This window comes from Falco cherrug, chromosome 9 (assembly GCF_023634085.1).
Source record: "Falco cherrug isolate bFalChe1 chromosome 9, bFalChe1.pri, whole genome shotgun sequence".
Classification (NCBI taxonomy): domain Eukaryota; kingdom Metazoa; phylum Chordata; class Aves; order Falconiformes; family Falconidae; genus Falco; species Falco cherrug.
In genome coordinates this window covers 40,821,753-40,849,423 of record NC_073705.1, presented here as the reverse complement: position 1 = coordinate 40,849,423, position 27,671 = coordinate 40,821,753, and the positions used below count along the sequence as shown (strand labels likewise).

At 44.2% G+C, this 27,671-nt stretch overlaps 2 protein-coding genes across 9 annotated transcripts in view; one reads left to right on the top strand and one right to left on the bottom strand.

Moving 5' to 3' along the window:
• Positions 1-1,462: 1,462 nt before the first annotated feature.
• On the top strand, positions 1,463-17,370 carry NRBF2 (nuclear receptor binding factor 2). 5 transcript variants are annotated; one of them, XM_055720852.1, is made up of 4 exons: positions 1,463-1,641; positions 13,006-13,090; positions 14,647-14,687; positions 15,843-17,370. In XM_055720852.1, the coding sequence occupies exons 1-4, from the start codon at positions 1,588-1,590 to the stop codon at positions 16,554-16,556; spliced, it is 894 nt and encodes a 297-aa protein (XP_055576827.1). In that variant the 5' UTR covers positions 1,463-1,587; the 3' UTR covers positions 16,557-17,370. The 5 variants fall into 5 exon arrangements, with proteins under 5 accessions (XP_055576827.1, XP_055576828.1, XP_055576829.1 ...); XM_055720853.1 differs by having other exon boundaries at positions 1,627-1,765; XM_055720854.1 differs by having other exon boundaries at positions 1,627-1,765; positions 13,006-13,098.
• Positions 17,371-25,103: 7,733 nt separating this feature from the next.
• The window catches only part of JMJD1C (jumonji domain containing 1C), a 165,936-nt gene continuing 163,368 nt past the window's right edge, over positions 25,104-27,671 (bottom strand). For all 4 annotated transcript variants that reach the window (XM_055720847.1, XM_055720849.1, XM_055720848.1 and 1 more), the window contains 2 exons: positions 26,365-26,496; positions 25,104-26,008 (listed from right to left, as the gene is read on the bottom strand). In XM_055720847.1, the coding sequence (XP_055576822.1) occupies positions 25,919-26,008; positions 26,365-26,496 (222 nt within the window). In that variant the 3' untranslated portion in view covers positions 25,104-25,918. The remainder of the gene's footprint in view (positions 26,009-26,364; positions 26,497-27,671) is intronic.

Below are 27,671 nucleotides of genomic sequence, written 5' to 3'. Positions count from 1 at the left end.
CTCCGGACTACATCAGATCTGACTTGGTGGTATGTAATTAAACCAAGTGATAGATAAATTCTTGCAAATGAAAACAGGAACTAGCAAAGCATCTTTTGGAAGCTCCTTGCCTGGAGAGACTATCTTGTCTAACTACATACATTGGAAGGAAAACTCCCTTAAGCACTCCTGTGTTGCAAAGCTAGTCCACATAGCACAGGAATAGCTGAGAGCTACAGCGTATCAGGCCACATTGGCTCCCTCAGAGACCCACAGACGCCACTCATGTCTGAGGATCCCATCTACAAAGGGCACAAAGGGAATCCCGGGCTTTCTTTACTTGCTGGTAATTAGCTTTTTTACTTGTTTTCTAGATGTCTCATTGTCCCCCCCTACCTTCTATGCTCTTCTCGCTCCCCTTTTTGGCTTGTCCTCGTTTCCCTTTCAGTCTATTACTGCCATGCTGCTATGAACTCATGCTATCCTTAGTTCCACCTAAAAGAGCTATCTATACACAATCCCTTTACGGCAATTTTCTTCTCTATAGGCCTCATAAAACACAGCTTTGTGTGGATAAGGATGATCGTGACTCTCAGTAAGCTGGCTGCTCAGCTTATTTGCTGTTCAGCGCCCTGCTTAGCTGATCTTCCTCAAGAAAGTTTATGAATATTATTTAATATAATATAATATAATACTGTCTTGTTAGCATATACACGGGGATAGGGCAATTTTGGTATCACCATCATTGTCACCTGTTTTCGTATACTGCAATTCCTGTACGAGCGACGACGAGCAGCAGCTGCTGCTTCCCCCCTCACGGGGAGAGCGAACCGCCGTCCCCCTGACCCGCCCGGCGCCGGGGCTGGCAGAGCTGCCCGGATCCCATCTCCTTCGCTGGGACCTCAGGGCACACTGCACCCCCAGGGCAGGAGCTGGGTTTGCGCCCTTGCCAGGGAAGGTCGCTTCTCGCTGTCACTCGTGTCTGTGGCTCCCCTGCGTGACCTCCCTTACACCGGCACCGACCTGGCTGCCCTGAGGCCATGGGTGCTTTTACCGCCACGCTTCGTGACCGTGTCGCGTGCTTTTTTCCTCACGGAAACCCCGCGCACCTACAGACCGACGACCTGTGCCACACACAGCGCTCAGTGAAAGAAAAAAAACAAAGGGAAAGGAATGACGGTGGCTGCACCCTGCGAAGGGCGCGGGGTCCTCCCCCGGTCTGCGGCCGTGCCGCGCCGCCGGCGCTACCTCTCCGCGGGTCAGAGGCCGCTCACCCGGTCCCGGGGACCGAGTCCCCCTCTCCCCTCAGCGAGGACCCGACACAGCCGCCGCGCGCACCCGCGGGCGGGAAGGCGGGCGCTGGGGCGGCGCGAGGGCGGGCGGCGGAGGGGCGGGGCCCCGAGCGGCGCCCGTTGCCCCGGCGACACTGCCCGAGTCTCGCGCGACGCCGAGACTCTCGCGAGTCGCCGCCCGGTGCGGGCCGGGCGGAAGCGGCTGCCGTGTTTACAACCCGCCGGGGCGGGGACGCGGGAGGAGCGGGGCCGGCGGCCGGAGCGGGCGGTGGGGGCCGGCGGCACCGGGAGCGGTGAGCGGGCCGCCTCCGCGCCCATGTGCCCGCAGCCCCCGCCGTCCATGGAAGTGATGGAGGGGCCCCTCAACCTGGTGAGCGCGCGGCCGCGGGGGACAGGGGGGGCGTCCTGTCAGCCGGCCCTGCCGCCGCTCTCGGGCCTCAGGCGGCAGCGAGCGCCCGCGGCGGGAGCAGAGCGACCCCCCTCCCCGCTTTCCGGTGGGTAACCGGACGGAGCAGCGCGACTTGAACAGTAATCGGGGCCCTCTCCGCCCTGCACACACAACCCCCCCCCCGCCCCAGCACCTGTTCGGGGCTTGTGCCAGGTCCTGCCGCGGCGGCACCGGGCCCTGACCTGCCCGGCGGGGAGCGGGGCCGAGCGGCTGGCGCGGCCGTGAGGCGGCTTGGGCGGCCGGGGAGAGCGGGCCCGGCGCGGGGGCTGTGCGGGGGAGCTGCCGCCCTCAGGGCGGGAGCAGCGGGGGCAGGACACGGCGCGGGGCTGCCTGGCGCGGCGCGGTCGGACCCCGGCCGGGGGGTTAGCCCGGCCCAAGCTGCAAACACAAGGCAAGTTCTGTCAGGAAACCTTCAGCTGACACAGGCCCTATCTGCGTGACTTTAAAGAGTTTGAGGGACTTAGCGGGGCCCGCTACTGACTAGCTGCTTTCAGTTTCAGAAGGCGAAACGCTGTAAAATCTTAAATCGGTAATTGCTCAAACTAAATCTCTGAGGAACTTTAACAGAAACACGCCTGAAAAACGCATCATCACACAAGCTAATCAGATTTTAAGCAGCCTAAATGGGTAGGTTTCTGTCACGTAGATGAGCTCTAGGGTCAAGAACGGTTAATTCTCTGCTGCCTTGTGGGTTTTATCAAAGCTTATTTCGATTGTGCCTCAGATGCGGTGATACAGAGAGCATTATTCCCTTAGAAAATGAGCTTTGGGCCAGCAGTCCAATTAGCCAGGAGCAGCACCCCAGGGGTACTGCTGGAGTGCTTCCGGGAATTAGTGTGAGCCAGAAATTGTTTAGACATTGCCATGCAAACCATGGAGGCTTGTGTCAGTTTGGGTTTTAATCAAAGCTTATTTGTTCCCGCTTGGTGTCAGCCCTGGCAAACCCTTGCCTGCTCCGTACAGTCAGGTATTTCTGGACTGTTCTCTCAAGTTTCAGAAAGGCTTGTAAAAATGGCATTGCAGGCCACCCATGGAATTAGGGATTGATGGTGCAGCAGGAAGATGATCTGTTTAGATCTACACTGATGGTGCAGAACTACTCTGGGTATGTCTGCATCATGCTGTCTCAGACTTTTTACTCTGCGTACTGGAATTCTGATTGAAATAGGGAACAGCAGGAGGTAGAAAGCTCTTGTAACTTGTTGATATGATGGGTTTAAAGTCGGACGAACTTGCAGCACAGTAATGCAGGAGGGATAAGCTATAGCGATTTCACAGGCACTATAAAAACCTTCTAAAAAGTATGTCTAGTACATGAGCTTCTAAGGAGAAGATTATTATTGAATATTCACTAGTAAATGGCTGAAAGTAGCAACTTTGTGACAGTAGATATCCCCAGTTAGTACTGTTTCTTAATGAGACCCCCTCACTAAGGATTGTAGGAGTGACAAGAGTATGACTAAAACCTGGTTGATGATCCTCTGACCATGACAGGAATGTGCAGTTACCAGACCTGTTTAGCACCAGGTTAACAATAAAATCAAGACACTTCTGTGTTAACAGATGATACAGGAAAATTATTTATATAGTTTTGTACAGAAAATTACAAAGTTGCCTGCATATATGTTCCGACTCCCTTTTAAGGAGTATCCTGAAATACAAAAACTTCTTGAAACTGCTGCACAATACAGTCGTTAGTACAGGAAAATGACACGTCTTTTCAGGTTGTGTCAAGCGCCATGAAAACTCTTCATGATGAGCTTAAATGGGTACAGTACTGTAGTTAGAACATGCCTACATTTTTACAAGGACATGAACAGGAGGAACTAGAGTTTTGCAAAGATCTTCTATTTACAGTCCCTTTCTGCAGCTAGTTTCAGGTTTGCAATAACATTCAGGGAAGGTGCCAACCTCCAATATAAGAATGTTCATGTAAGTTTTTGACACTATACAATGTCATGTATTTCACTTGCTTCTCCTATAAATCTCTTCTCTTACTTAAGTCTAGTTCCTGTGGACTGGAGAAGCACAACTTTTTTCAGAGGTGCCAGACCATCAGAGAGGAGGGGAAAAAAACCCAACCAAACAGCCCTCCCCCCTAAACCACAAAGTGGTTTTGAATACAGTAATCATTAGGCCTATTTATCTGCTATGAATGACTCAACTACAAGACATTTTCCTTCTTTCAGTATATCATGGCTTGCTAATTTTTGTGAAATTGTTTTTTCTTTAGTTAAGGCTTCTCATTAGCATTTGCTGTAGTTCTTGGATGTTGCTCTGTCCTGCAAAACTTGTTAATTAGTTGTGTATTTGAGCATCTAGTCTTAGTTACTGGAAAGCATGGATACTGTCCTGATTTTCCTGGGGAGCTGATCTGACAAAAATGCAAATCCTTAGCAGCTTTGCAGTATCCTAATGTCTCCATTTCTCTGTCAACATGTAGCATGCCAGCTGCACTTAATCACTTGTATTGGTGACTTTCAGTTCAGTTATTATTTATATATTTAACTATTTGCTTAGCCTTTCTAATTACAGGTGGCATGCCATACCTTATTGTATTCTGCTGACTTCAATTACATTCTTTTTCGGTTTTCTGAAAGATAACAGTTCCCTCCAAAATAGTATTTTATCTTTATACCTCTGGGTCTTAATGCCTTAAATTATCATTGATATTTCTTTTTCTTAAGTTTAAATATCTTTCTATTTTCCTAAATCAACCGATTTACCTCTGTAGATGACTCAAGACAAATACCTATTTACTTTCCAGAGCTGTTTAAAAATAAATAAATAATCTCTAACTATAGTGGGTTTTGTTGAATGGAAGTTTTAATTGTTGACCTTCAGGTCTAATGACTTCAATGAGAAATGGACCTGTCTTTTTAAAATTTGGGCTTTGGTTTTTCAGACACCCTTTTTTTTCCTTTTAAAGTTATTAATATTTTTTGTATACCTTCTCTGCCATTGTTGCATGCTTAACAAATAGTCATGCTGAGTATAACCCCATCTTTCCTTCTTTCAACCTTTCTAGGGCTTGTGCTACAATACTAACTGCTGATTTGATTTTTCTACTGAGCTGTCCTCAAGGTATTCGTTGTCTCCAGTGATACTTCATTTAGGAATAAATTGAATCAACTTTTCCCAAATCTGTTGCCATTGTCCGAGTTATGCAAGCCATAGGAAAGTGTTTTGGGGCAGCTCTGATACTTCAGCATCCATTTTGTTTCTTTTTCTTATCCTTTTCTCTCCCTGCCTTGGTGTAATGTATGCTTTGCATTTGATTTTGAAAGAACAGGTTAAAGCCCTGATTCTGATGCTTTTGCTAATAGGGAAGCCAGTTCTTTAGCCCTCCGAATGAAATATTTAGGAACTTAAAATTGGTATGGACTAATTAGAGTCCCTGCACCTGCAGGCAACCATATAGTGGGGAATCTAGTCCAGCTGAACACTTACTTCACACATAATCCAGTGCCATAAACTAAGACATCTCAACATTCTTTAACAGATGAAATCTTTTACTGCAAAAGCACGAAGATAAGTCTCATAAGAAAAGGCACTATGTAAAAAAAGTGCAGTTAAGAGCTGCTCTGTGCTGCCTGCTGTAGGAGCAATTCCTACTGCCATCTGAGTTAGGCAAAGAATTCTGATCACACATCCAGTGGTAATTTTAACCTTGGGTATAGGAGCAAAGGGTACCAGTTAAGAAGCACAACCACACACAGCTGACCATTAGAAGCTTAGAAGTAACACTGTAAACATGAGGCAAATAGTATCAACTGCAAGAACAGACTAGAAAGGAAACTTGCTCGTTGAACGGTCTCCAGCGCGCAGGACCTCATAACTCTGCAGTTATCCTCCCACAGAATATCCTCCCATAACTCTGCATAACCTCAGTATCCTCCCATAGAATATTTGCTGAAGAGCCATACCACCTCTACCTTGTGTTCTTCTTACAATGTAATAGTACTTTGTATGGTTTGTAATAAAATATAGCCCAAAAATCTGGTAAAAATCTGGTGAATATCTATTGCCTAGAAGTTTCTTGAAGTGTAAGTAAACCAGCGTGGAGAGCTGTTGTTTTGATGAAAAACAGAAAGCATGGACCAGTGGCTAGAGTGAGAATAACACAACAAAATGTATATTGCAAAATCTCATGTAATAGAAGCTTTTAATGTTAATGCTATAAGCCAGTGGTAGCAACCATTTCCATGCAAGCCAATCAATGGTCTAATTTAAAAAATGATTTAGAAGTGAGGTGAATACTACATCTACGTAAGGGCAAAATAACAAGCAGAATAAATATGCAAGAGTAGTGGGAGAAAATAGAAAGCATGTGTGAAAGTTTACCAGATACTGAAGGATTTAAACCACATGGGCCAATGTGTTTGAGACTTAATGCCAGCCTGTGCCTCTGTTATTTTGGTTGGAAAAACAGCAATATTATGTTAATCTAGAGAAACATCTACTGAATCCAGTTTGTTTTCTTTCATTGTTGTTTTTTCTTTTAAATAAAAGTTAGCCTCAAAGCTGCTATAATTGCTCTTCCAATCTAAAATGGAAAGAAGAGGCAGATGCACTCAATTCTGAACTCAAACTGGAGAAAACAAGCTTGTAATAATAAAAGTGGAAGTATCATTATATAGACATGCCCAACAGAAAGCTTGTTTTTACCACAGTAGTAGAAGCCCTGTCTGGGTTTTCCCAGTAACAATGTGATCTATATGGGGCCATTCATTTCAGCTAAAGGAAACGTAAGGTGTGAACCCACAGAGGCAGCAGCCTATCTGTCTGAGTAAAGTGACTGGAGGCGTGGAGGTGATGTGTCAGATACTCAGCTGAACAGCCAGATCAGTAATCGCCTCCTTGGAAAAGCTCAACAATGTTTTTATTCAGTCACATAACTACTACTAAAGCATGACACAGAACTGCTCCATGTTGCACACCTAAGAACTTGCAGTGGCTCCCAGTCAAGAACATAATTAGCTAAGCTACAGGTGGTTGATAGAAGCATTATTTCCTCACTGGTGTCTATGCTGTTCGGGTACCTACCAGTAGTGCCTCTCTGCTGTGTCATGCTGGCATTAACGTGCGTAACATCAAGCCATGCAGTTCAGCTCCGAGTAAGCATGCCTAACAGTTTAAAGACCAAAATGAAACCATCTCATAGAGGCCTGAGGAGGCAGCAGAATGAAGTCACAGCTGAAGACTTTCTGCCCCACTTGTTTGAAATCATTGCTCCTGGAATAGTTTGTTTACTGGACTATTTGTTGTGATGATTCAGTTGTCCCTGCCGAGGGGTGGCTCAGTTGCTGTAGCAGCTTGAGCCACGTGGTTGAGGGCTACATATAGGAGCCCAGGTTGTTGTTTATCATCAGGGCAGTCGCACTGTTCTCATTTAGCTTATAACCTCTAATTAGCAAGACCTGTGTAGTACCAGCTGCAGCACTATATATGGGGACAAGAAAAGCATTACCAAAGCAACTGAGAGCTTTAGGTATATGAAATGGCTCTGACAAGCAATTTGAGGTATTTAGTGCTTTTATCATATTAAATGGACAAAAAAGACAATTTGACTGGGCAATAGGTAAAAGGATGTCATGCCTTAATGAAGTTGCAGGTGATCAGGGAAAGAGCTGCAGCTATACCTCTATGGGGTTTTGAAGACTCCACTGAACCTGAGCAGTGTGAATGTAAGTTGGTTTCATTCCAGATCTCTTAATTGCATTTGCATGGTAAGGAAAATCGGACTAACAATTTTATCTTAAATTTGGAATAGGTTGGGAACAAATGCATGGTCAGTTAGAGCTATTCAGTGAAATAACGGTTGGCTAAACAACTGGTTGCTTGTCTGCCCATATATTTAAATTCTAACACTATCACTTACTAGCGAGTTGAACTTCAACATCTTTACAGCTCAATACGAAGTGACTGAGTCTTAATATTGAGAATACATTCTCATGAGAGTTTCACATATTTGTTTTGCTCTATAGTCACACTAACCTGTAATTTACAGTTCAGTCATTGTTCTGTCAGCTTTGCTAAGTACAGGCTTTCAAAGACAGAAAATTGAGCTAACCTGTGGCTAGTGGTCTTGGTTGAGCAGCCACAATGGGTTCTGCCATTTTTTTTGTTTCTCCTTCAGTCACTTCTATCTTTCTCTAAAGAATACAAAAAGTATAAGGGAGCTTGCGTCTGCTAAGAAAGCTACAAGTTACCATTTCTGTAGGCTCAGTGGCAAATATGTTCCCATTATTTAGCATAAGTTACAGTACAGCTCTCTATTATTTTCACTTCAACTGCCTGTAAATACAAGCGTTTTTCATAGCCACCCTGACTTTTATTCATTGTGATTGCACTTTTTTTTTTTAATTAAAAAAATGGATGGCCATAGTTTATTCTTGGACCTCTCAGGTCATTTTCCACTTGTATTCTCTCTGCATTCCATTTTTCAATGCATATGCAGACATATGCATGCAAACTTAAGTCCACTATTTGCTGGTAAGAATGGGTTTGAAAGAGACTTCTGTAGGTGTAGCACTGACAGAGGGTTTGTGGGGTGGGGGGTAACAACAGTGCACCACCTCATCCCACCCTTTGTGGCCTGCTGCCGTGAACAGCCACATAGGAGATACTTAGCACTCTTTTGTACAATATGGAAGCAATGCAGTGTGCGCTTTCTGACGCTTCCTTTCTTCAAAATACATTCTTAGAAAAAACAACCCTGTATCCTTAAGGAAACAAATCCCCAAACAGATCCCTCATCTCTTAAAAAATACCTTCATCTTTGCTTTCAGCAGTAAGTGAGCATAGGTATTGATCCTTTCTGGCAAAGATAACCGGTATCCACAGTCCGTAGCATAAAATAGATGGTGTTAGCAGCAAACAGTGGTTTCACTTAAAAAATTTAGAAACTGCTATATTAGACAGAACTACTTTGTAGTTAGCTTTCCTCAGGCCCCATCATTTTAGCAGCTGTGTTTTCCTGCTTTCATTTGTAACTTTTTTAGCAAGTAATGCACTGTAATCTCTGCTTTGTAATTGTATTAAAATATATTGCTTTCTAGGGAGTCCCTTAAAATGAACAAAGAAGGCTGCAAGCTTAATATCTTGTGCAAGGCTTTGCCAGTGAGGAGCTGTTCCCATTAGGGGAGCAAAGAAACACAAAACACACACAAGCCTACCTGTCTCAGCTACAGGAGGACTTGCAAATCACTGCTTTTAGGAGAGGGTAGTAGACAACCTGTTTGAAAATGAGTGGTACTACATCTGTCTTTTAAAAATATTGTAGGATTGAGCAGGTTTTTTCCTGTTACTCTCCTTTCTGTAATAGCTAGCCATCAACTGGTATCATATGGGAAAACCAGCAGCTTCCCCCCTACCCCACCCCACCCTAAGCTAGGATCACATGGTGGAAGTTGTAATGGTGCACTGTCTGTAGAAAGAAAACTAGCATTTTAATTTTTAGCTTGAGGGACTGGTAAGAGATCTGTCAAGTGGGCCTTATGGCTTCACTTCTCATGGTCTGCAGTCACATCATTGTCTAGTTTACGTTGGGGAAAAAAAGAAGGTGGGTGTTAGTTATTTGGCTTCTAAAGAAAACTCTAGGCAAAGAGGAGATCTGCATTGCTGTTCAGAGGATTGTTTGATTATTTTTTTATTCTGTTGCTCAGAGATTACATAGGTAATGACTTGGGCTAGTTGGGTGGAAAAATCAAATAGGAGCATTTCTCCACCATAGCAGCACAAACTTACAAGTGCAGGTATCATCCCTTAATATCTCAGCTACAGTTGGAAAGTTTGAGGAAAGCTGTCTAGCTTACCTGCTTCTGTAGTTGATCCAGAGTAGTTCCAAGTGATGCAATAAGGCACACACAAATACTTTTAAGAACCAAGTATGCTGGAGCAAGGTGAGGAAGCTTTTTAGCTTGGTCATCCTTCACTCACACCTGCTTCCTTTTACGAGAGTCAAATTGTTATGCCTGCCCATTTGCCTACTGGGAATTCCTGTTTGTCTGGATTGGGAGTGACATCTGAAGTAGTTGTCGACCTGCTTCCCACCTTCAATTCCATAGCTTGTTCATAAATTATAATTACTCTCACGCCACATTCTACATTTATTTCCAGTACTGCAACTGGAGGAGGAAAGAGCAATCAGATATATAAACCCACCACAGTTAGACAGCAGCTGTTTCTGTAATCATCACAGCAGCAAGACCAAAGTCAAAGCAGTTCTGCTTGAATCTACTGGGAACTAGCATAGCAGCTCCAGATTTGTTGGTGTAAACACCTTCCTCTAACACGACATCAGACCAGGGAAAAACTTGAGAGCCATTTTTTCACTTTATGATAAAGAGCCAATTCTTCCATTGCCAGTTTTATAATGGGATACAGGCCGCTTATGTATCAATCAAAATAGATTTGCTAACAATGGTTGGATGCTGTGGGGCAAAGTGTAACTGAGCACTAAGAATAAACCAGCAGACTAAACAAGATGTAGAAGCTTATCCGTGATACATGGCTATTAAGCATCCAAGTACTTCTGTTGCAGCTTCATCACTTGCTGCTAGGAAACAGCACCACTAATTTCTTCAAACTGGTGATGAATAATCTGCTATGAAAATGGGAGAAATTCCTAGGTCCTTCCACAATGAGCTAGTTGGAACAAACACAGGGTAGAATAAATGAGCAAATATTTCTTTGTCAAGCTGGCAAGAAAACATACAAAATGAGAAATTCCTCGCTTATGACCAACGGCAAAACACCTAGCTTTCTCACACAAGGCTGTGCTGAAACTGATTTTTCTCTACTGCGGTTCCTGTTGTTTCCACTGGGGAAGTATGTCACTCTGCATCAGAGTAAGATGGCCTGTCATTAATATATTTTGCTGTAAACAGCAAGAAAGGCATTCTGACCATGTAATCCGAGAATCCTAGCTTTTCTTTATGCTAGCATCTCTGGATTGTTGCTTTCTTAATTTTATTCACAGTTAAGCCAAACTTCAGACTCCATTCAGCTTCACTGGGAGTTAATTGAGAATGGAAATCATTTACTTGCTCAATCAAATAACAACTGACTGTCCTCAAATGTTCTGCCTGTGCTTAAGTGATTTGAGTAAGATCATGCTCCAAGTTTAAAACATATGAACATAACCACTGAAAACAATCAGACTCAAATTCTTCTGTGTAGGAACTAAGAAATGGAACCAGGCCCATGGCTTGCTGAATTGCTTCCTTAGCTCAGAATTCTGTCTCTAGCTGCCCTGTTTCCTCTTTCCCTGATTTTTCAGACCTGCCCATGCAGTTTGCAGAAGCAGCTGTATCAATACTAATTTATTGAAAAATTGTTTTGCAAGGAGCCCAGCTCAGGTGTTTTTATGTCCATGATACAGCTAATTTGTAACTGGATGAGCTGCCAGGAATAACCAAGGAGATGGCTCTATATGAGCTGATACCGTTTGTTCATTTCAGTAGGAAATAAGTTTATCTTTCTGGCATATGTCATTTGTAGGAGTCCGTAGAAAAAGCCCATAAAATAGATGATTTTCCAATAGAAAACACTTCCTCTTCTGGGATTATTTAACCTCAGGGCAGAAGGAACAGGGAATGCTGACAATGCTCTGAGCATTGAATGAAAGTGAGCAAGAAGATTACAACCAAAATACTAGTTGCGAAGAATCAAGGAGCTGTGGGGTTTTTTAAAGAACATTCCATATTAGCATATAAAATCAGTTTTAGAAAAGCCAAATGTCTAAATGCAGTGATATAAATGGTAGGGATTGCCTAAGAGCAGCTGTTGCCCAAAAGAGTGTTTTCTGCAGAAGTCATTCTCTTCTGTGCTGTGAGCGCTGCTAAAATTCTGGTGGAAAATTGAACTTACTGTAACACTGTAGGTGATAAGTCAGTTTGGAGGAAAAGATGACAAAGAAATTGAGGTGCATTTTGGAACTTACTTTTTAAATGGATGTTAGCCTGAGTATCATGTTAGTCCTGACAGAATCATGTTACGTCCTGTTTGGGTTATCTGACCTTCAATGCTTCTGCCAAGACTGGAGGAGACGGAAAAGTGTGATTCCATAAGGCCTGGAGGGAACCAGCTGTTCTAATGTCTTGGATATGGACAAATGTGTTCATTTTTACGTTGATCCTGGAAGATGCTTAAAGTGAGTCAGTAACGTACATTTACCAACTATCTGAAGTCTGAGATGTTTTATGCCTTTATTTGGGTGAAGGGAGGGTATAAAGAGTTTGTATGGGTCAGAGACAAGGATTACAGAAGCAGATATCAGGCTCTCAGCTCTGCTTCCCCTACAGGTTCAATCAGTATCGACTTGGTAAAGCCTTTCTTTCTTAAACAAAGAAACAGGCAAAAACTTCCTACAGATTTGGAAGTGTCTTGTGTTGTTTCCCAGAGTCAGTGCCCAGTACCTGATGTCTGTTTGCTTCAAACTTAACATGAAGTAAAGCAGTCATGAACAGTCTGTGCTACTGACAGTCTTGCCAGTTAGTGATTGTAGTCTTTGATATTACATTTCATATTACACAGCTTGTCTTGGAGGAAGGACCATAAATTTCATGTCTTGTAGTAATGGCAAAAAGACTTGCTTCTATGAACGTTGTGCTGCTGGTTATGCAATAGTGTTTTCTCACTGAGCATATGCAAATACTTGCATCAATTGCTTGCTTTCAGCAACATCCTTAGTCTACCTTAGTGGTTTACATTAGTGGCTTACAAACACTAGTATAGTGTTGTTGGACAGCAACAACATGACTTTGGTATCTTTAACTATGGCTGTGCTGCCTCCATTAATTGGTGTAAGCTGCAAACAAAAAAACAAAGATCTTTTGCAATTTCTTCACTCAAGAGGCAAAGCCTCTTGGGCATGGGGCAGCAGAAAATGTCAAACCAGCTGTAAGCTGTAACATAATTCAAGTATCTTGCATTCTGCCAGGTGAATTGCTCCTAAATACTTACAGCTTCCTATGACCTACTGGTCTTTTTACATAACTACAGTAAATACCTGCTGACAAAGGAGAACGTACTTTCTGAGGAACAGTTTCAAAAGGATTTTGTTGTGTACACACCATCTTTGCTGCATTAACAAACTTCAGTTATTTGTGCAGTACAGATTCTTGTAAGGTAGCATTAAAGAAGAAATCAAATTATAAAGCTTGGAAGGGAGTGGGAGAATTGGAATCAGTACAGGTTTCTTAGATATACTGATTACTTTCAAAACAGGTATAACTATTTGTCGGTTAACCCTCATTGATGTAATGCTCTTTTTATTTTAAGGCTCACCAGCAGAGCAGAAAAGCAGACCGTTTGTTGGCAGTGGGAAAATATGAAGAAGCAATTTCTTGTCACAGAAAAGCTGCTGGTAAGTAGGTAATTCTCACATTCCAGCTCTTAAAATTAGTTTCTAGATTTGCGTGCTTCATGTAAGTAGAATATCTAGTTATTTGCAAAATTTTTATTCTTAAAATGTGAATTTGTTTTTCAGTCCAGATCAAGCACCCTTTTGGAAACTTTTTTTCTAATATGAGTAGCTAAAGTCAGGTGTTTCCAAGATTGTTGTGGCTAGGGTTGGTTATCACTGTGAAGGCAGTTCTTGACTGATGGTGAAGCCAACACCTTGTGTCATACACAAATGGCAGCTGGGGACCTGCTGTAAGCCTGTTTCACTTCACACTTTGTATTTTCTTCAATGCTTTCATAGCTGAAGTCACCTGCTTTCTCTATTGATAAAGGAAATACTTAGACAAATGTTTGCTTACAAAAGTTCACTTACTTCCCTTTCCTAATGCCTGAATCAAGAACAGGTGATGAGCTCAGCTTTCCCAGAACTCGAGTGAAACAGCAGATTGCATCACAGGCCTTGACACTGCAATTGACAGCGTCTCTTAAGTGAGACTTTGCATTTACCTGTCCATTTAACTAGTCATGCTTAATTATTTGTGTTGGGGTCCATCAGTTGAATGACAGAGTGGCAACTGCTTGGCAGAAGAAGAAAGAGGAAGTCTTAATTGGTGCAATAAGTAGAACATTTCCATGTGACTGGGCTTGTGTGGAGACAAAATAAATGACTACTCTGAACATCGTAACCTAGATACCAGACATTCCCACTTTCCATTCATAAATACTAGAAAACCCCATAAACCAAGAACCTGATAATTTCTTTGGCATTTATGAATACTCATAGCAATGAGGGGTAGCACTTACATTCTAATATGCAGACTTTTCTGTTTGGTTTCCCTCACTTCATATACCAAGACTAAACCCAAAAATGTTTCTTACCTTTCTTTGTCTGATTCTCTGCCATTATCTTACATCCTTCCAAATCTGGTTAATAATTTCTTGTACCTTGTCATTTTCAGCACTAGCAAGATATGCTCAAAGTTTGAAGTGCTGTTCTGACTGTAAGCTAGCACATTTTCTGGTTTGGAGGGGAAGCTGATGAAAAAAGTGGGGAACTATGGACTATACCCCTTCATCAGGAATATAATTAAAAAGCATGACTTTGTAATGTTGGTGTGCTGTGGACAAGAAGATTTTACTTACCACATTTTGTGTTAAAATGCTTGTATGTTAAAAGTCTGGTCCTTAGCTGTGTTTCTTCCCTTCAGGGGAAAGTTGTTCTTCTGGGACTTTCTGGAAATGGCTGCTGTCCTCCTCTGAAAAACAAACTGGAACAACCTGAGCCATGGGAAGGCCGTAGCATGTATTACATGATCTTAAAATAATTTTTTTCCAGACTTCTGAAAAAAACAGCAGGTGTTTCCAGCCACTGTAACTTGGTAAATACTTTGCCTCTGGGCTGCTGCTTTTATGTGGAGATTCAGAATATGGGAGGTCTGAAGCCTTTTCTTAGCTTTTATGGAAACGTTCAGGTTTTGTAACCCTGTCTTAAGTGTTTATGAATTTTCTCTTCTGCAGCATACCTTACAGACGCTATGAAGCTGACCCAGTCAGAGCAGGTGAGACCAAGTGCAGCAGATACCGAAATTGGCCATAGCTCTGTTGTGTGCCGGCGTGTCATATTGTGCCCTGAACCTCTGTTGCATGTTAGGCTCTGCGTAGTTTTCTGAACCTATGTCAACTGCACCAGGAGTTTTAGAAGTGCAGTGATGCTAGTCGTCTTGGAGCGTTTTCCCAAGTGTGCATGGAGCGGGGGCAAGAGAACTGCTAACCCATCCAGGGCTTCTCCAACAATAGTTTCTAGTCTGCAACGCATGTTCAAGTAGGTGATAAAACTAATTTAATATTTAACTTTTGCTGTGAGGCACTTAGGCTGTTTTGCTGAGATGCAAAGCTGAGCATCACATCTACAGTCTGTAATTTTGGTTTTACTCGTCCTGACTGGGGGATCTCCAGAACAACAGCACTACACCTTTCCTTAGTCATTGCACAAATCTATCTGTGAATGTAGTAGTGTAGCCTGCTCAGCACTCTTACAGTAGCAGGCTTTGAGTTTAGCCAATATTATCAAAGCAAATAGCCCTTGCAGATCAGACCATCTGCCTTTTCTCCAAAGGGTCATTCTTGCAGAAAAATGGTAGCCTCTTACCCAGGTGGTCCCTGTGAGTTACTAACTACCACACCACCCCCTTCATTAAATATGGCTGAATCATGTGGGACCACATCTGGCCTTGGAGCACTTTTCCGCAGTGCTGGCTGTTATTAATATGTCTACACAGATACCATCACAGAAGCATGCAGATAGTTTGTGTGGTTTAGATTAGGTGTGGCTATGCATGCCAAGTGATTCTCTTCCTTCTGGGTGTTGGTTGTAGGTCAGTTAAACTCCTAGCGCCTCTGCTCAGAGATATTGTAATCTGGTCGGTGACTTATAAACAAACAAACATTTAGTTCGCAGACCATATGTTAACTCACTCCTTCACAATACCAGTAGTTACGCTAAATTTGGGTGACATACCTGAATGTCTTGCATTGTACAAGGAGAGAGCACTTCTTGTTGGATTTAGTATTTGAATAACAAAAGCTCCTCCCCATCCCTCGGACATGCTGCGATGTTCTTCATGTAAATATTTACATGCATGTGACTACAGTTGTGAATATTCAGGTGGGACTAGGGATCACCATTTAAATTGTTTAATCTTGTTCTTACTCAGGCTCAGCTATCACTGGAATTACAAAGGGATAGTCACATGAAACAGTTATTGCTCATCCAGGAGAGGTGGAAAAGGGCAAAGAGGGAGGAAAAGCTGAAAGCCCAGCAGAATGCTGACAAGGAAATAGCTGCACATCTTCAGACTTCTTATAAACCATCTGCTGAAGACGCTGATGATCAAAACGTACTGGTTCCTGTTACTCAGAAATACAGCCCTTCCACAGAGACACATCCACAGGATATTCAGGGTGTCTTTGACAGGGACCCAGATACACTGTTATTTCTGCTTCAGAAAAAAAAGGAGCCTGTGGAAGCATGTATTGGGAGTAAAGCTCCAAAAGATGACAAAACAATAATAGAAGAGCAGGCAACCAAAATTGCAGATTTGAAACGGCACATAGAATTTCTTGTAGCTGAAAATGAGAGATTAAGGAGAGAGAATAAGCAGTTAAAAGCAGAAAGAGCTAGACTCCAAAAATCTCCAGTAGACAAGGAGCTGGATGTAGATGCCGATTTTGTGGAGAAGTCAGAGTTGTGGGGTCTGCAGCAACACTCAGAAACTTCTTCAGCTGCAACTTGGCAGAAGTTTGCAACAACTGCTGGGAAGGCAAAGGACATTCCAATACCCAACCTTCCCCCACTGGACATCCCATCCCCTGAACTCCCTCTGCTGGAACTCTCCGAAGATATACTGAAAGGACTGATGAATAGTTAAAAAACAGGAAAAAGTGCTCGTTGTAGTTACCCAAACCTATGAAAAGGGAAAACCACCAGGACATTGGTGATCTGAGGGCAGAAACATCTAACACAATCCTACTGTTGGAGAAAAGGCATTAAAGCAACTTTGTTACTGTGAAATACACATCGTATCTGATCTACTTCATAGAATTTAAAGGTACCATAATCGGTATAAGATGGCAAGCTCTTTAGTCTTTCTCCCAGTGTTTCAAACCAAATGACTGCCTGGAGAATGTTTCAAGTAACACAATCCTTCAGGGGTTTAGAGTATGCTATATGTAATAGTTATCTATAATGCCATAAATGATGGTGCAGAACCTAACTGTTACGGTTGCCAGTTGGCTGCCACTTCATATTGAAAAATGCTTTTTAGCAGGAATTTAAACTGTGCATAACTTTGTTAATTCAGATAAGTGCAATTTATACACATCCTAGATGGATTGATGTGCCACGCTCCATATTCCTGTCTGTTTTAACCTCCAGTCAGGAAAGATTTTGATTTCCATTCTGTGAAGGAACCAACTTATTAGTTCTGTTGATGAGGGTTTTTTGGGTTATCTGTTTACATAACTAATCAGGGTGCATCGAATCTAGCTATTGGTTTCTGTATAAAGTGACATTGTTCAAAAAAGAAAAATCTATACTTAAGGAAAAATGCCCTTTTTGTTTTCAGTGATGCATGAATGGAAGTAATTCTAGCTGGCAGTATTTGATTGAAGAAGAAACTGTTTACAGTTTAACCTGATTCAAAAAGGATATGAAAATAAAACCCGAGGTGTTTTGACACTAAACGTGTGTTAAATTTCTACAAATGTTGCAGAGTATGAAAAACGAATTAAGGTTTATACTAACAGTGCTAGTACACACGTACAGCTAACTTCTGTGTTCATCATCCAGCAAATATGGGAAAGCTGGGATGAACTCCGAGCCTTGCCTATACATGAAGAGACTTGTCTAATAGCTGGTTTGTAACCCCTACTTAGTGCCGAATTGTCAGAGGAAGCAGCACTATGGTTTTGCTCAGGGACAGGCTACCTGGAGCTGAACAAACCGTGCTGCCAAGAGCTGTGTGCGCCCATTCAGGGTTTTGGTTTCTGAGGAGCGCAGTGCAGCCCTCACGTGCAGCCCCTTTCAGCGTGGGTCAGCCATGCCCTGCCCCTGCACTAGACCGTTACCTGAACCCAAGGCTTTCCCCAGGCAGGGTGTTGCCATGGGTAGTGGAGGCATTAGTTAACTTTTAGCTGTTAGTGATTAATGAAAGGCGTTAAGTGTTGCAAGCTACCTTATTTTAAGTTATTCTTGTGCTGTTATAAAGTAAGCTTGTTTTCTAAGAGTACATTTTTCTTCCAGAGTAGACTTGGAACTGCAGCAAGAACACCTTACTGCTGTGCAGCTTCTCCCCTTAACCTCTGTATACCTGATGTCTCCTGTGCTTGCTTGAAGGAGAGTAGGGACTGGAGGCTAGAAAGCCTATAGAAACAAAGGTAAGACGAGTTCATTAGAGGAGGTCTCTTGTACTGAACTGTAGCAGTAGACTAATCCTGCTGGGGAAAAATAAGTTATTTTTCAGTCGGAGCTGCTTAGCACGTGGCCCCACAGAACAGCTGTGATGAGGTAGCCTGTTTCAGGTCAGCCCCAGCTCACTGCTCCCACAGAAGGGCAAGTTACAACCTCCACTATCACCTGCCTGGCTGGCTGTGACAGGTGACAAGGCAGTGGAATGGAGTGTTTCTGTTCATGTAAGTAAAGCAAAGAAAATGGTATGTGTTTACAAGAAGGAAATAAAATTATTTAAGCACCTATCTCATGTCACTGTCAGGGATGATAGCGCAGGGCTGATAGCTACAGAGAGACCTTTTGGCTGTCTCTGCAACAGAAGCTATATAAGAAGGAATTTTTAGTGTGGCTACCTCTACTGAAGAGTCAGGATTCTTTGGGGGGGCAGGGGGTGAGGGAAATTGCAAGCTCTGCCTTCTGTTTTTAAGACTAAACTGCCCCTTCATATATAGCTGCACAAAGAAAACACCCGATGCGAAGGAAGCTGCTTCTCTGTAGGAAGACCATGTTGAGGCAAAACTCCAAACTGCTACCACTGAAAGTGGTGTTAAAACTTTTCTCTCTCCTGCAATGCAAATGTTTGTTTGTTCCTGCAGTCTGCCGACTCAACACGTGACCACTGCTGAAATCAAACTCCAGGCAGCATGGCTTGGCATGAGAGTTTTTCACTCCCATGAGCGATGCAGAAGGGAGAATAGGTGCAACGTTCCCTTTAACAGGCTCCGAGCACTGAGCTGCAGCATAAACACTGCTAGCATGGCTGTGAGCTTGCACCAGCCCCAGGAAGGTAATGCGGAAAGCTGAATATTTCTGCGTAGTACAGACAGCATCCTGGAGCTGGAGCGGGCTATACCAGTAAAGAGTTGGACTCTTTCCCTCCCTTTCAAACACAGCCAGTGTCAGCCAGCCAGGAAGGCTGCAAAGCTGGCAGAGCGGTGCTACATGGGAGCAGGTAGGATTGCCCCTTGCAGCAGCAGCAGGGGACATTTATAAAGCATCCTGCAGCTGAGAATCCATTGAATAATGACTTTCCCTTAGAAAATCCTTTACCTTCCAGGGGAAAAGCTAAGTGTATGAAATAAGATGAAATACTGTAATTTTCCCAAGTAAGGAATTCTTTGGTCTGAATTCAGGGCTAAGCAATTACACAGTCCATTTAAAGAATGAAAGGTTGTATAGAGAATACTCGCCACTAGAGGACAAATTTCATAGGTATACAGCGATAAATCTAAGGAAATTCTTTGCCAGTGTCTGTCAGCAATTAGTTTATGCCCCAACAGTTTAAAACCCGTTTCAAATGATTATCACCTGTCAGCTTGTTTAGAGTTCTGGCGTCGTGAAATGATAAGAAGAAATGCCTGGTTTGCTTTCCTGGCACGGCTGGCGTGGCTGCCAGCACCCCCCGCACGCTGCCTTCCCCATGCCCCACAGCCGCCTCCACAGGACAGGGGGACGGGGCCAGGGCTGGTGACCCCCTCACCCCCCAGCAGGATGACGGCCGGCCAGCTTGGCTCCCACCCGAATGTAGAGCCTCGTGCCCCCCCCGATAGCACCACGTGTGGGAGCCCCCCCCTGCCCTCCCCCCCACCCCTTCAGGCATGACGAAACGGTGGCGCGTGTGAGCCCCGTGTGGGAAGTGATGCGATTTTGCATGAGCTACAGTGGCAACAAAGCGGGAAGTTGCGGGCAGTGACACTGCGTGTACCCAGAGCCTGGCACAGCGCGTGGAAAGCTTCCCTTCCCACGGGTGGCGTGGCGGAGCCCAGCGGTTTTGTACTGGGCAGAGCTAACAGCTCCTTGGGTCCGCTATTTCAAGTGTCTCACCGAGAACCAATTTTAAACATGCATCCCGACACTGAGTTCTATTCATAGACTTCGCTTTACCACAGAAACCACGCTTGTCTTGGAACACAGAAATACTATCCCTGTTGAATATAGCCAACAAACATATGCTGTGCAAAAAGAAATTGCGATTACCCAATCTCTGGCTGTATCTCCACAGAAGGAGAAACCAAAGAAAAGCAATGGGGAAGAAGCAATGTGGAGTCTCTCGAGAATAAAATCCACAGGCTGCGCCACCAGTTGCTACTTACAGTGCAGCGAAACCCAAAATACAGAAGTGTTGGTCTTATATTTTGGGTTTACATAAAGGGAAAAGAGGATCTTGTGACCTCTTCCTCTGAGAGCATTTCATTTTCAGGAGCTCCGGCCTTGAACTCCTTCCTGCTCCCAGGTCAGTAGCAGCTGTTTCACCACCTCCACCTCCTGCTGGCCAGCTGCCAGGGGTGGGAGCACACCTTGCCCAGGCTGCCCTTCCCATGGAAAGTTGGACGGGGTGATCGCGAGGCCCCTTCCAAGCCGAGCTGTTCTCTGGTGCCACAAAAGCTGGCTCACTAGCAAAACAGATGGAGAAAATCAAGTACAGCCACAGGTGATAAAATCCCTTACTGCAAAGGACTAAGAAATACAATAGGAAACAAAGTCAACCGGCCAAACTGTTCCAAAGTTAACCAGCGTGGTAGTGTGGCTGCCCCCAAACCAGGTGTAGGCTGGACAGTGTCCGCAAGGCCTTTCTGCCTGAGCACGTGGCCTGTGGAGTTCACCTGTATAAAAAGAGGTTCGTCACTCCCTAAAGACTCAGAGCTAAGAGCTATGGCCATCTTTTCCTCCGCCTTCTTTCTCTCCTGTGTTTGTTTCACCAGAAGGAACCTGAACTTACCCAGGCGTTTTTTGTCTTGTAATCATCTGAAGTGTTCCTCCAGGCCTATTTGCTGCAGGAGTTAAGGTATTATTGAGATCAAACAATATGAAATCCTTAGAGCTGTGAAAATACAGGATTTCCTGCCTCAGAGCTACTAAACCCTACTCTTTAATTCCACTAAGGAAGCACAGAGCTACGATAAAACCACATGCCCAGGGACTGGAAGAAGAAACAGGCATCTGTGTCAAGAATATATTGTATTGGTAGGGTTGGAAGGTATCAGAAATGCTCACTTTGAAACATAACGGTGAAACTCCTCCAGTGTTAACAATTAGCTTTAGAAAGGCTTGTGTTTAAAATGCCACTGTTTGTGTGCTGCACCAGGTAAAACCTCTCTTTAATTTGCTGCAAGGCAAGATTTTCCTGCTAGCTATATATAGATCGTAACTTCCTTTTCAAAACCTGTGAGAACAAATGACAAAAAGCAGAGAGGTTAGTTTGTGTGCGCTGCTAATGCTACAGGTCGTTTGCTCCTCGGTCAGAGGTTCCTAGGCCGCCCTGCTGAGATGGAAAGAAAGGGACGGGGCAGTGGGCACTGCATCAGAGGAGCCCCCACGCCACCGAGGGCTGCCCTGCTCTCCTGGGGCACACGTATCCCAGGAACACAAAGGCGGAGGAGAAGCAGTACGCCCGCTAACAAAGCGCGAGTCAAAAGGTGGAAAACGGGAGCACAGTGGAGAGCGGACATTGTCTGCGGCAGAGCAGGGGGTTAGGAGGGGAAAGCACAGCGAAGCCTTGGTGCGGGAGCCTCGGCGAGGAGAGGCAGCTCGTCCAGCGCGGATGTGGGGGAGAGCACAAACATCCTGCTCAGGAAAGCAGCGGAACAGGCGACGGTGGCTGTGGAAGGAGGAAGGAAGGGAAATTCCCAGTTACAGGCACGGGGCGGGAAAGGCCTCAGCTGTGAGAGCGGGAGAGGGCCTGACAGGATGTCACGGGAGAGGGTACGAACAAAATCACCACCTACCGAAAAGGTCAGAGAGCATGAGAACGCAGTGCTGATCAGGCAGGGGTTCGGTCTGCACACACAGATCTCATCAGTTTCCATGAAGCTGGAAGAATAGAAGAAATAGATTTTAAATTTTAACTCAGATTGTTATAAACCTCTACGTCTGACCTGCATAACAGGGACCGTGGTTTCACTGCTGACAATTCCAGCAACCCGGTAACTTCAGCTTCAGCTAAACCATGTATGCAGCCAGCCCGCCATGATGAAAGACCTCAGGTCATAGCAGCCCCACTTTATTCTTTGCTAATTACTTACTCTTCATTAGTTACCTCTGCGCTACAATAGGAAGAAAATTGCCACGGTCACTTACTGTACGGCAGTGGATGGAGATGTAGAGAAGGAGCCAGAAAAGGGGGGAGGGAAGGGGTATGTGTGGAGACCAGGGCTTGCAGTTTTGATGACTTTGAGACGCGAGCTTTCAAAGGACGGGGAAAAGAAAAAAAGAGGAAGAGTTCCATGGAGAGCATAGCAGATCAAGACAGCCATGGTGTCCATAGGAAGGTGGCAAAAGATGACATTCATATTCTCGTTCTAGGAGTGTACAGCACTCCTGCAGTCCGTCAGCTTCAGCTGATCTCATCAGATACTTTTGGCCATACTAAAATAGTTGAGATTAGGAGGCTTTCTGGTCTGCAGAGTCTTTAGGAACTGAAGATGGGAAGAACACGGCCAGTAACACCTTGCAGAACATGGAAATGGCTGAGAGGGAAAACTAACCTGCAAACAACACTCCTCCCCACAACCCCTCCTTAGTCTCAGACATCAGCTATGAAAATCTCAGGCTGCGCTGGCCGTGAGCACACCGCCAGCGCCGTTTGGTGCAGGGGAGCGGGGAGCTCTGCTTTGCTGCGCCAGAGTCAGAAATCTCAAGGTAACTGAATCAGCTGAGTTTGGTACACTCAGTATTTAAAAAAGCAAGAATTTCTGGCCTCTTTTAGTGGTATTTGAACTGTTACCTTTAACAACTTCTTGTGGTCTGTTACTGCTTGCGGCATGCGACTTGCAGTCTTTTTGAGTTGATGGCAATAAACAGTTTACAGCGCTCCCCCCGTCGTACTTGGCTTGTGCCACCTTCTCCTTGTTCACTCGCTTTTGGCTCCTTCCCTCCCACAAGTTACTGGGTGACACTGTCATTGTTGCGGGCAGTTTATGAGGCCAGGCCAGGCCATCTGCAAGCACAGCAATTCCTAAAGCAATTAGCAAAATGCGTCGTGTTATGTTTTTTACGTGTTGCAGATCCATCAGATATACTCATTAACCACAAAATTTTCAAGCTATACATCTGGTGTAACTACTGCATCAATTTACCATAGAGAAACTACACTAAACAAATCGAGCAGGCAGTTCAACTTATAGTGACTAATCAAAATCCTATTTATGCAGTTCATAAGCTAATTTATCCATTTATCTTTGCTACAAAAGCAACACAGATCTACTTACCCCAGCAAGTTGTGCAGCCCCATGTAACACCGCAGCTTGAGCCCGTCAGTTTTGCCTTTCCAAAATGAGACTCGTCTTAAAATCCCGTCCATCTCTCAGGCCGCCTTTGGGAGGATTCCTGCCGCTTCACCCACACGTTTTCACGGGTTATCAACTTTTGTCATACACCTAAGGATTCATCAGCAAAGGTGGCAGGAAAGGGCTCATCAAGGAAGAACTTTAACATTCACACTTCGCAACAGGCTCTGCTCAGCGGTTCACTCGGTGCCCACGCAAGGAGGCAAAACTCCGACCCCGCTGGCAGGCACAGGGATCCCACCCCACGTCTGTAGGTGCTGTGGGGTGACTGGGGCAGCAGCCAGCGCCCCGTGGGGGCTCAGAGGATGGTACCAAAGCTCAGACCTCGAGGCACCGGGCGCTGCCTGCTCTGCAGTCGCTGGCAGTAAAGCACCGGAACGCCTGTGGGAAGAGGTAGAGCAGGAAGCCGGAGGCTTTGGCCAGGACCAACGTAGCAACGTGACACTTTCCAAGAGCAACCCAGGGGAAACCAACCCGTTGCCTTCAACTCAGCTGCAAAGACATCCCAGCACAAGGAGCGAGCTGGGACAACAGACACTGCTCAGGCCAGAACAACTGCTCTTTGTGTAGAAAAAACACCAGGGGGGTGGAGGGGAGATATGGCCATCTGCAGCAGGAATGCAAATTTCAGCAGCCTCAAGAAATTTCTCAAATGTAAAAAGTACCTCATCAAAACCCGATTCAGAGGGAAAAATACTTACAACTTGATAAAAATTCTCTTTTTTACGTATCTTGAGCTTAAGAAAAAAAGTACGTGTGACTGAAGTCCACTTGTCATTAAGCAAACTTACAACAGCAGGTTTTGCATCTTTGGCCAACGCTCCAGATCTGTGCCGCTGGCACTGCGAAGGAAAGTGCTGCACGGAACCGGGTCCGAAGCTGAGAACCTACTGCCAAGCACAGCGACATTAACCCCAAAGTATTTCTTTGCACCTTCAAATAAATTCAAAATTTTAAAACCAACTAAAGAACATTACTTTTGGAACCAGAAATTGCTTTCACATGTCACTATTTCTTAAGGTAACTTATGTGAGTTTTTTGTTGTGGTGTTTGGTTTTGCTTTGGTTTTTTTCTCGGTGACCCAAAACCTGGTCAGACCTTGTCAGACCGGGAGCAGTAACCAGGCGAGTTACGTCCCAGTTGGGACACGTCACGAGCTAGTCGATGGCTGCGCCTAATGTTTGGTATCAAATCTAAACTCTTCAATAATTTCACTAATTTAAATCCACGTACACCTTAACGTTTCACACTAACTCCAAGAGCTCTGCTCAGTGGTCTGCCATTTATCATTATTAAATAAAAGAGATATGAATCTTTTTTCTTTAATCATCCATTATTTTGTGGTATTGCTTGAACTGTAAAAGGCCAAGACGGTATAAAAAAAATTGTTCTGTAACAACTCCTTCCCCCCTCACCCACAGTAAGTGTTGTATTATTGAAGACAGAACATATGCAATGCTTAAATTGTTTTATTCTTAAGGAGAGGCTCTTTCTGGCTCAGCCGTCAGAGCTGTGCTCCAGCACTTCCCCTGGCAGTTTTGTCTCAAGCCCGGAGGGGGCAGAGCGGTGCACAGGAACCCGGCAGAACATCTCAAGCGTTACAATCAGAGATGCATGTGCCAGTACTGCCAACACTCACACACGGGCCACGGACACCGAAAAACAAACACGACGAGACAACATTTGATAAAGTCATTTTAATGGAAAATGTAAAACCCCTTTCAACTTCAATGTACAAAGCATGTGTAACACTTCCACTTTTAACAAATTAAAGCAAGCCAATGTTTTAAAAAAATACATCATTGAATGTATATATGTATATATTTACATAGCATATTAAGTTTAATATTTAGCTTTAAAAGTTCACATAAATTTTACCAAAATGAGACAATTTTTAAATAAATTACACCTTTTGAAAATGTTTAATTGTACACTGAATAGCTTCAATAAAATACTGAAGTGTCTGTATTTAATATCTACTTTATATACTTTATATTTTACAAAGTTTACAATTATTTGGCAGTAATTTTCAGATTATGACATGACTGCTGTGCGGACTCAGCAAGATCCCAAATGCAGGCAATAGCTGGTGTTTGTGTCCTACTCTCACAGTAACCTGTCTCAATGTAGTGAAAAATATCTGAATTATTTTAGCAAACTGTACAAGTCACATTTACATTTGATCAACAATATAGCATAGAATTTTGTGTTTTTCTTCCAAAAATAAATACATCATCTTAAATCTTTGACATTTCACAAACTTCATGTACATTATAATACAGGACAGCAGAATGCTGCTTAATTGTTTGCAAGTCTAACATGTAATCACAGTGGCTGTGATATGAAGCTCTACCGCTGCAGTGTCATTAACAAGTAAATACGATGACTACGTTTTCTTGGCACTGATGGTTTGTGAAGCTTACATTAGTGTGCATACTGTTCATGTATTAGAAAAAATAACCTCCGTTTGATGTTAACACAAAAAAGCAGAGCGTGCTTAGTTCTCATCTGTATCTTCCATTTCACCTTCATGAATCTTCAAAGCTCTCACCATTTCTTTAACGGCATGATACAAGATATTTTTAACCTGCAAGAACATCAGACAGATTTTAGTGAGGCCTACGACTAAGGAACTCTGCAAAGTAACTGCGTTTAGGACTGAGCCCTAAGCCTAGTGGGTGGTAAAAAACCCCCCACAAACGAAGGCTGCATCAAACCAGTGCAAAAGGAAACACCTTTTTACGTATTTTGAAACATAACATGAACTAAATAAAACCAGCAACTCAAGGGAGAGTCATTTACACCCCTGGCATTCATGCTGCTGCTCATTGTTATTCTGTGTGAACAGCAGCGAGGAAGTAGCTCCACGCACTGCTCCGCATTTCAATGAGCCTCGGCATGCCTGCCTTCTCAACAGCTTCCAGAGCAGAATTCATTTCCTACCTGCAGTTTATCATCGTAATTGATTTCTTCCTTTGACAGCCTCAGCTCCTGCGTTAAGTGAAATGACTGTACAAGATGTTCTGGAGACACAAAGTCTTCGGTTACTTGAACGCAGCTGTGAAAATTTTGCACCTATCCAAAACACCAAGAAGAAGAGTGGTAATTAGTATTGTGGGGTTACCCTTTGGCAGAGACACCTGAGAAAAGAGTGGGCATTGAGATCTTTCAAACCATGGGCTTATCAGACTAGAGGGTGTCTTCATACATTTTATGTAGAGAGCAATTAAGAGTATTCGACTTATCTAAATGAGCTTCTGGCAAAAGGTACACTTTGAACAATGCGCATCTGCCTGCGCTCCGGCACTTCTGCCTGCAGGGGCTCCGACATGAATGCAGCGCCTGCACCAGCTGCACAGGCACCCTGCGCACATCGGCTGCACGGCCACCTCCCAAGCACGGCGCCTGCGCCGCAGCCACAGACCGACTCTGCAGCAGCCCTGCCCTGCGGGACCCCCCAGCACCTCGGGCCACGCAGACACGCGGGAAGCTTGTGTTCTGCCAGGCACAGCTTGCCACATTTGCTGCAAAATAATTGCCAGTGGAAATATTGGGGAAAAAAAAAAAAGGAAAAAAAAGAAAAAGAAGAACAAAGGGGCAGGGTCGGCACCCGGGGTAGGGAAGCACTTTCTTTTTTCTCTTGAACACTTCTTACTGATAAAAGGTAACTACTGTGAGAAATGGACACCATCTCCTGCGACCCAGGTCATACCTACAGGACAGGGGTAAGGAAAAAACGCTTCCTGGTTGTGACCTGACTACCAGCTCCTGTCTGTCCGCTTCAGAAACACACAGCATCAGGTTTCACCCCGAAATCCTTACGAATTACACTGTTTCTTCAGCATGTGAAACACCACATTTCCCAAAATTCCAACAACTGCTCATAAAGTTGTGCAATGTCAATTCTGCAAACTTCCAAGCTGCGGGTGGGTGGGGAGGGAGCGCCTTTGCCATCCTCACAAACAGTCCCACCCTGCTCAGCACTGATGAAGACCTGCATATTTTAGGCTTGAGCCTAGCAAAATCTAGAGGTTTGTAAAGCATACCGCAATACTTCCACTGTGATACCTGACATTTAGAAAACCTTTGCTTTGAACACTGCACTTCATTTGAAAATTAAATTTTCTTCAAAAACACTGCCCGAGTCCAATTTTACAGCCTTACGGGTGAAATTCCAGAGGGTAACCGCTATCTCAACACTAGTATCATACACGGGGTTTCTGCAGCCTCGTAACCATCAAGGACAAAGC

Bases quoted from the DNA above. Each gene is read 5' to 3' on its own strand.
- NRBF2 (XM_027817122.2), top strand. From the start codon at position 11,344: ATGAAAGTGAGCAAGAAGATTACAACCAAAATACTAGTTGCGAAGAAT. The intron at 11,401-13,005 runs GTGGGGTTTTTT...TTTTATTTTAAG, and splicing joins TTGCGAAGAATCAAGGAGCT to GCTCACCAGCAGAGCAGAAA. The intron at 14,688-15,842 runs GTGAGACCAAGT...GTTCTTACTCAG, and splicing joins AGCTGACCCAGTCAGAGCAG to GCTCAGCTATCACTGGAATT.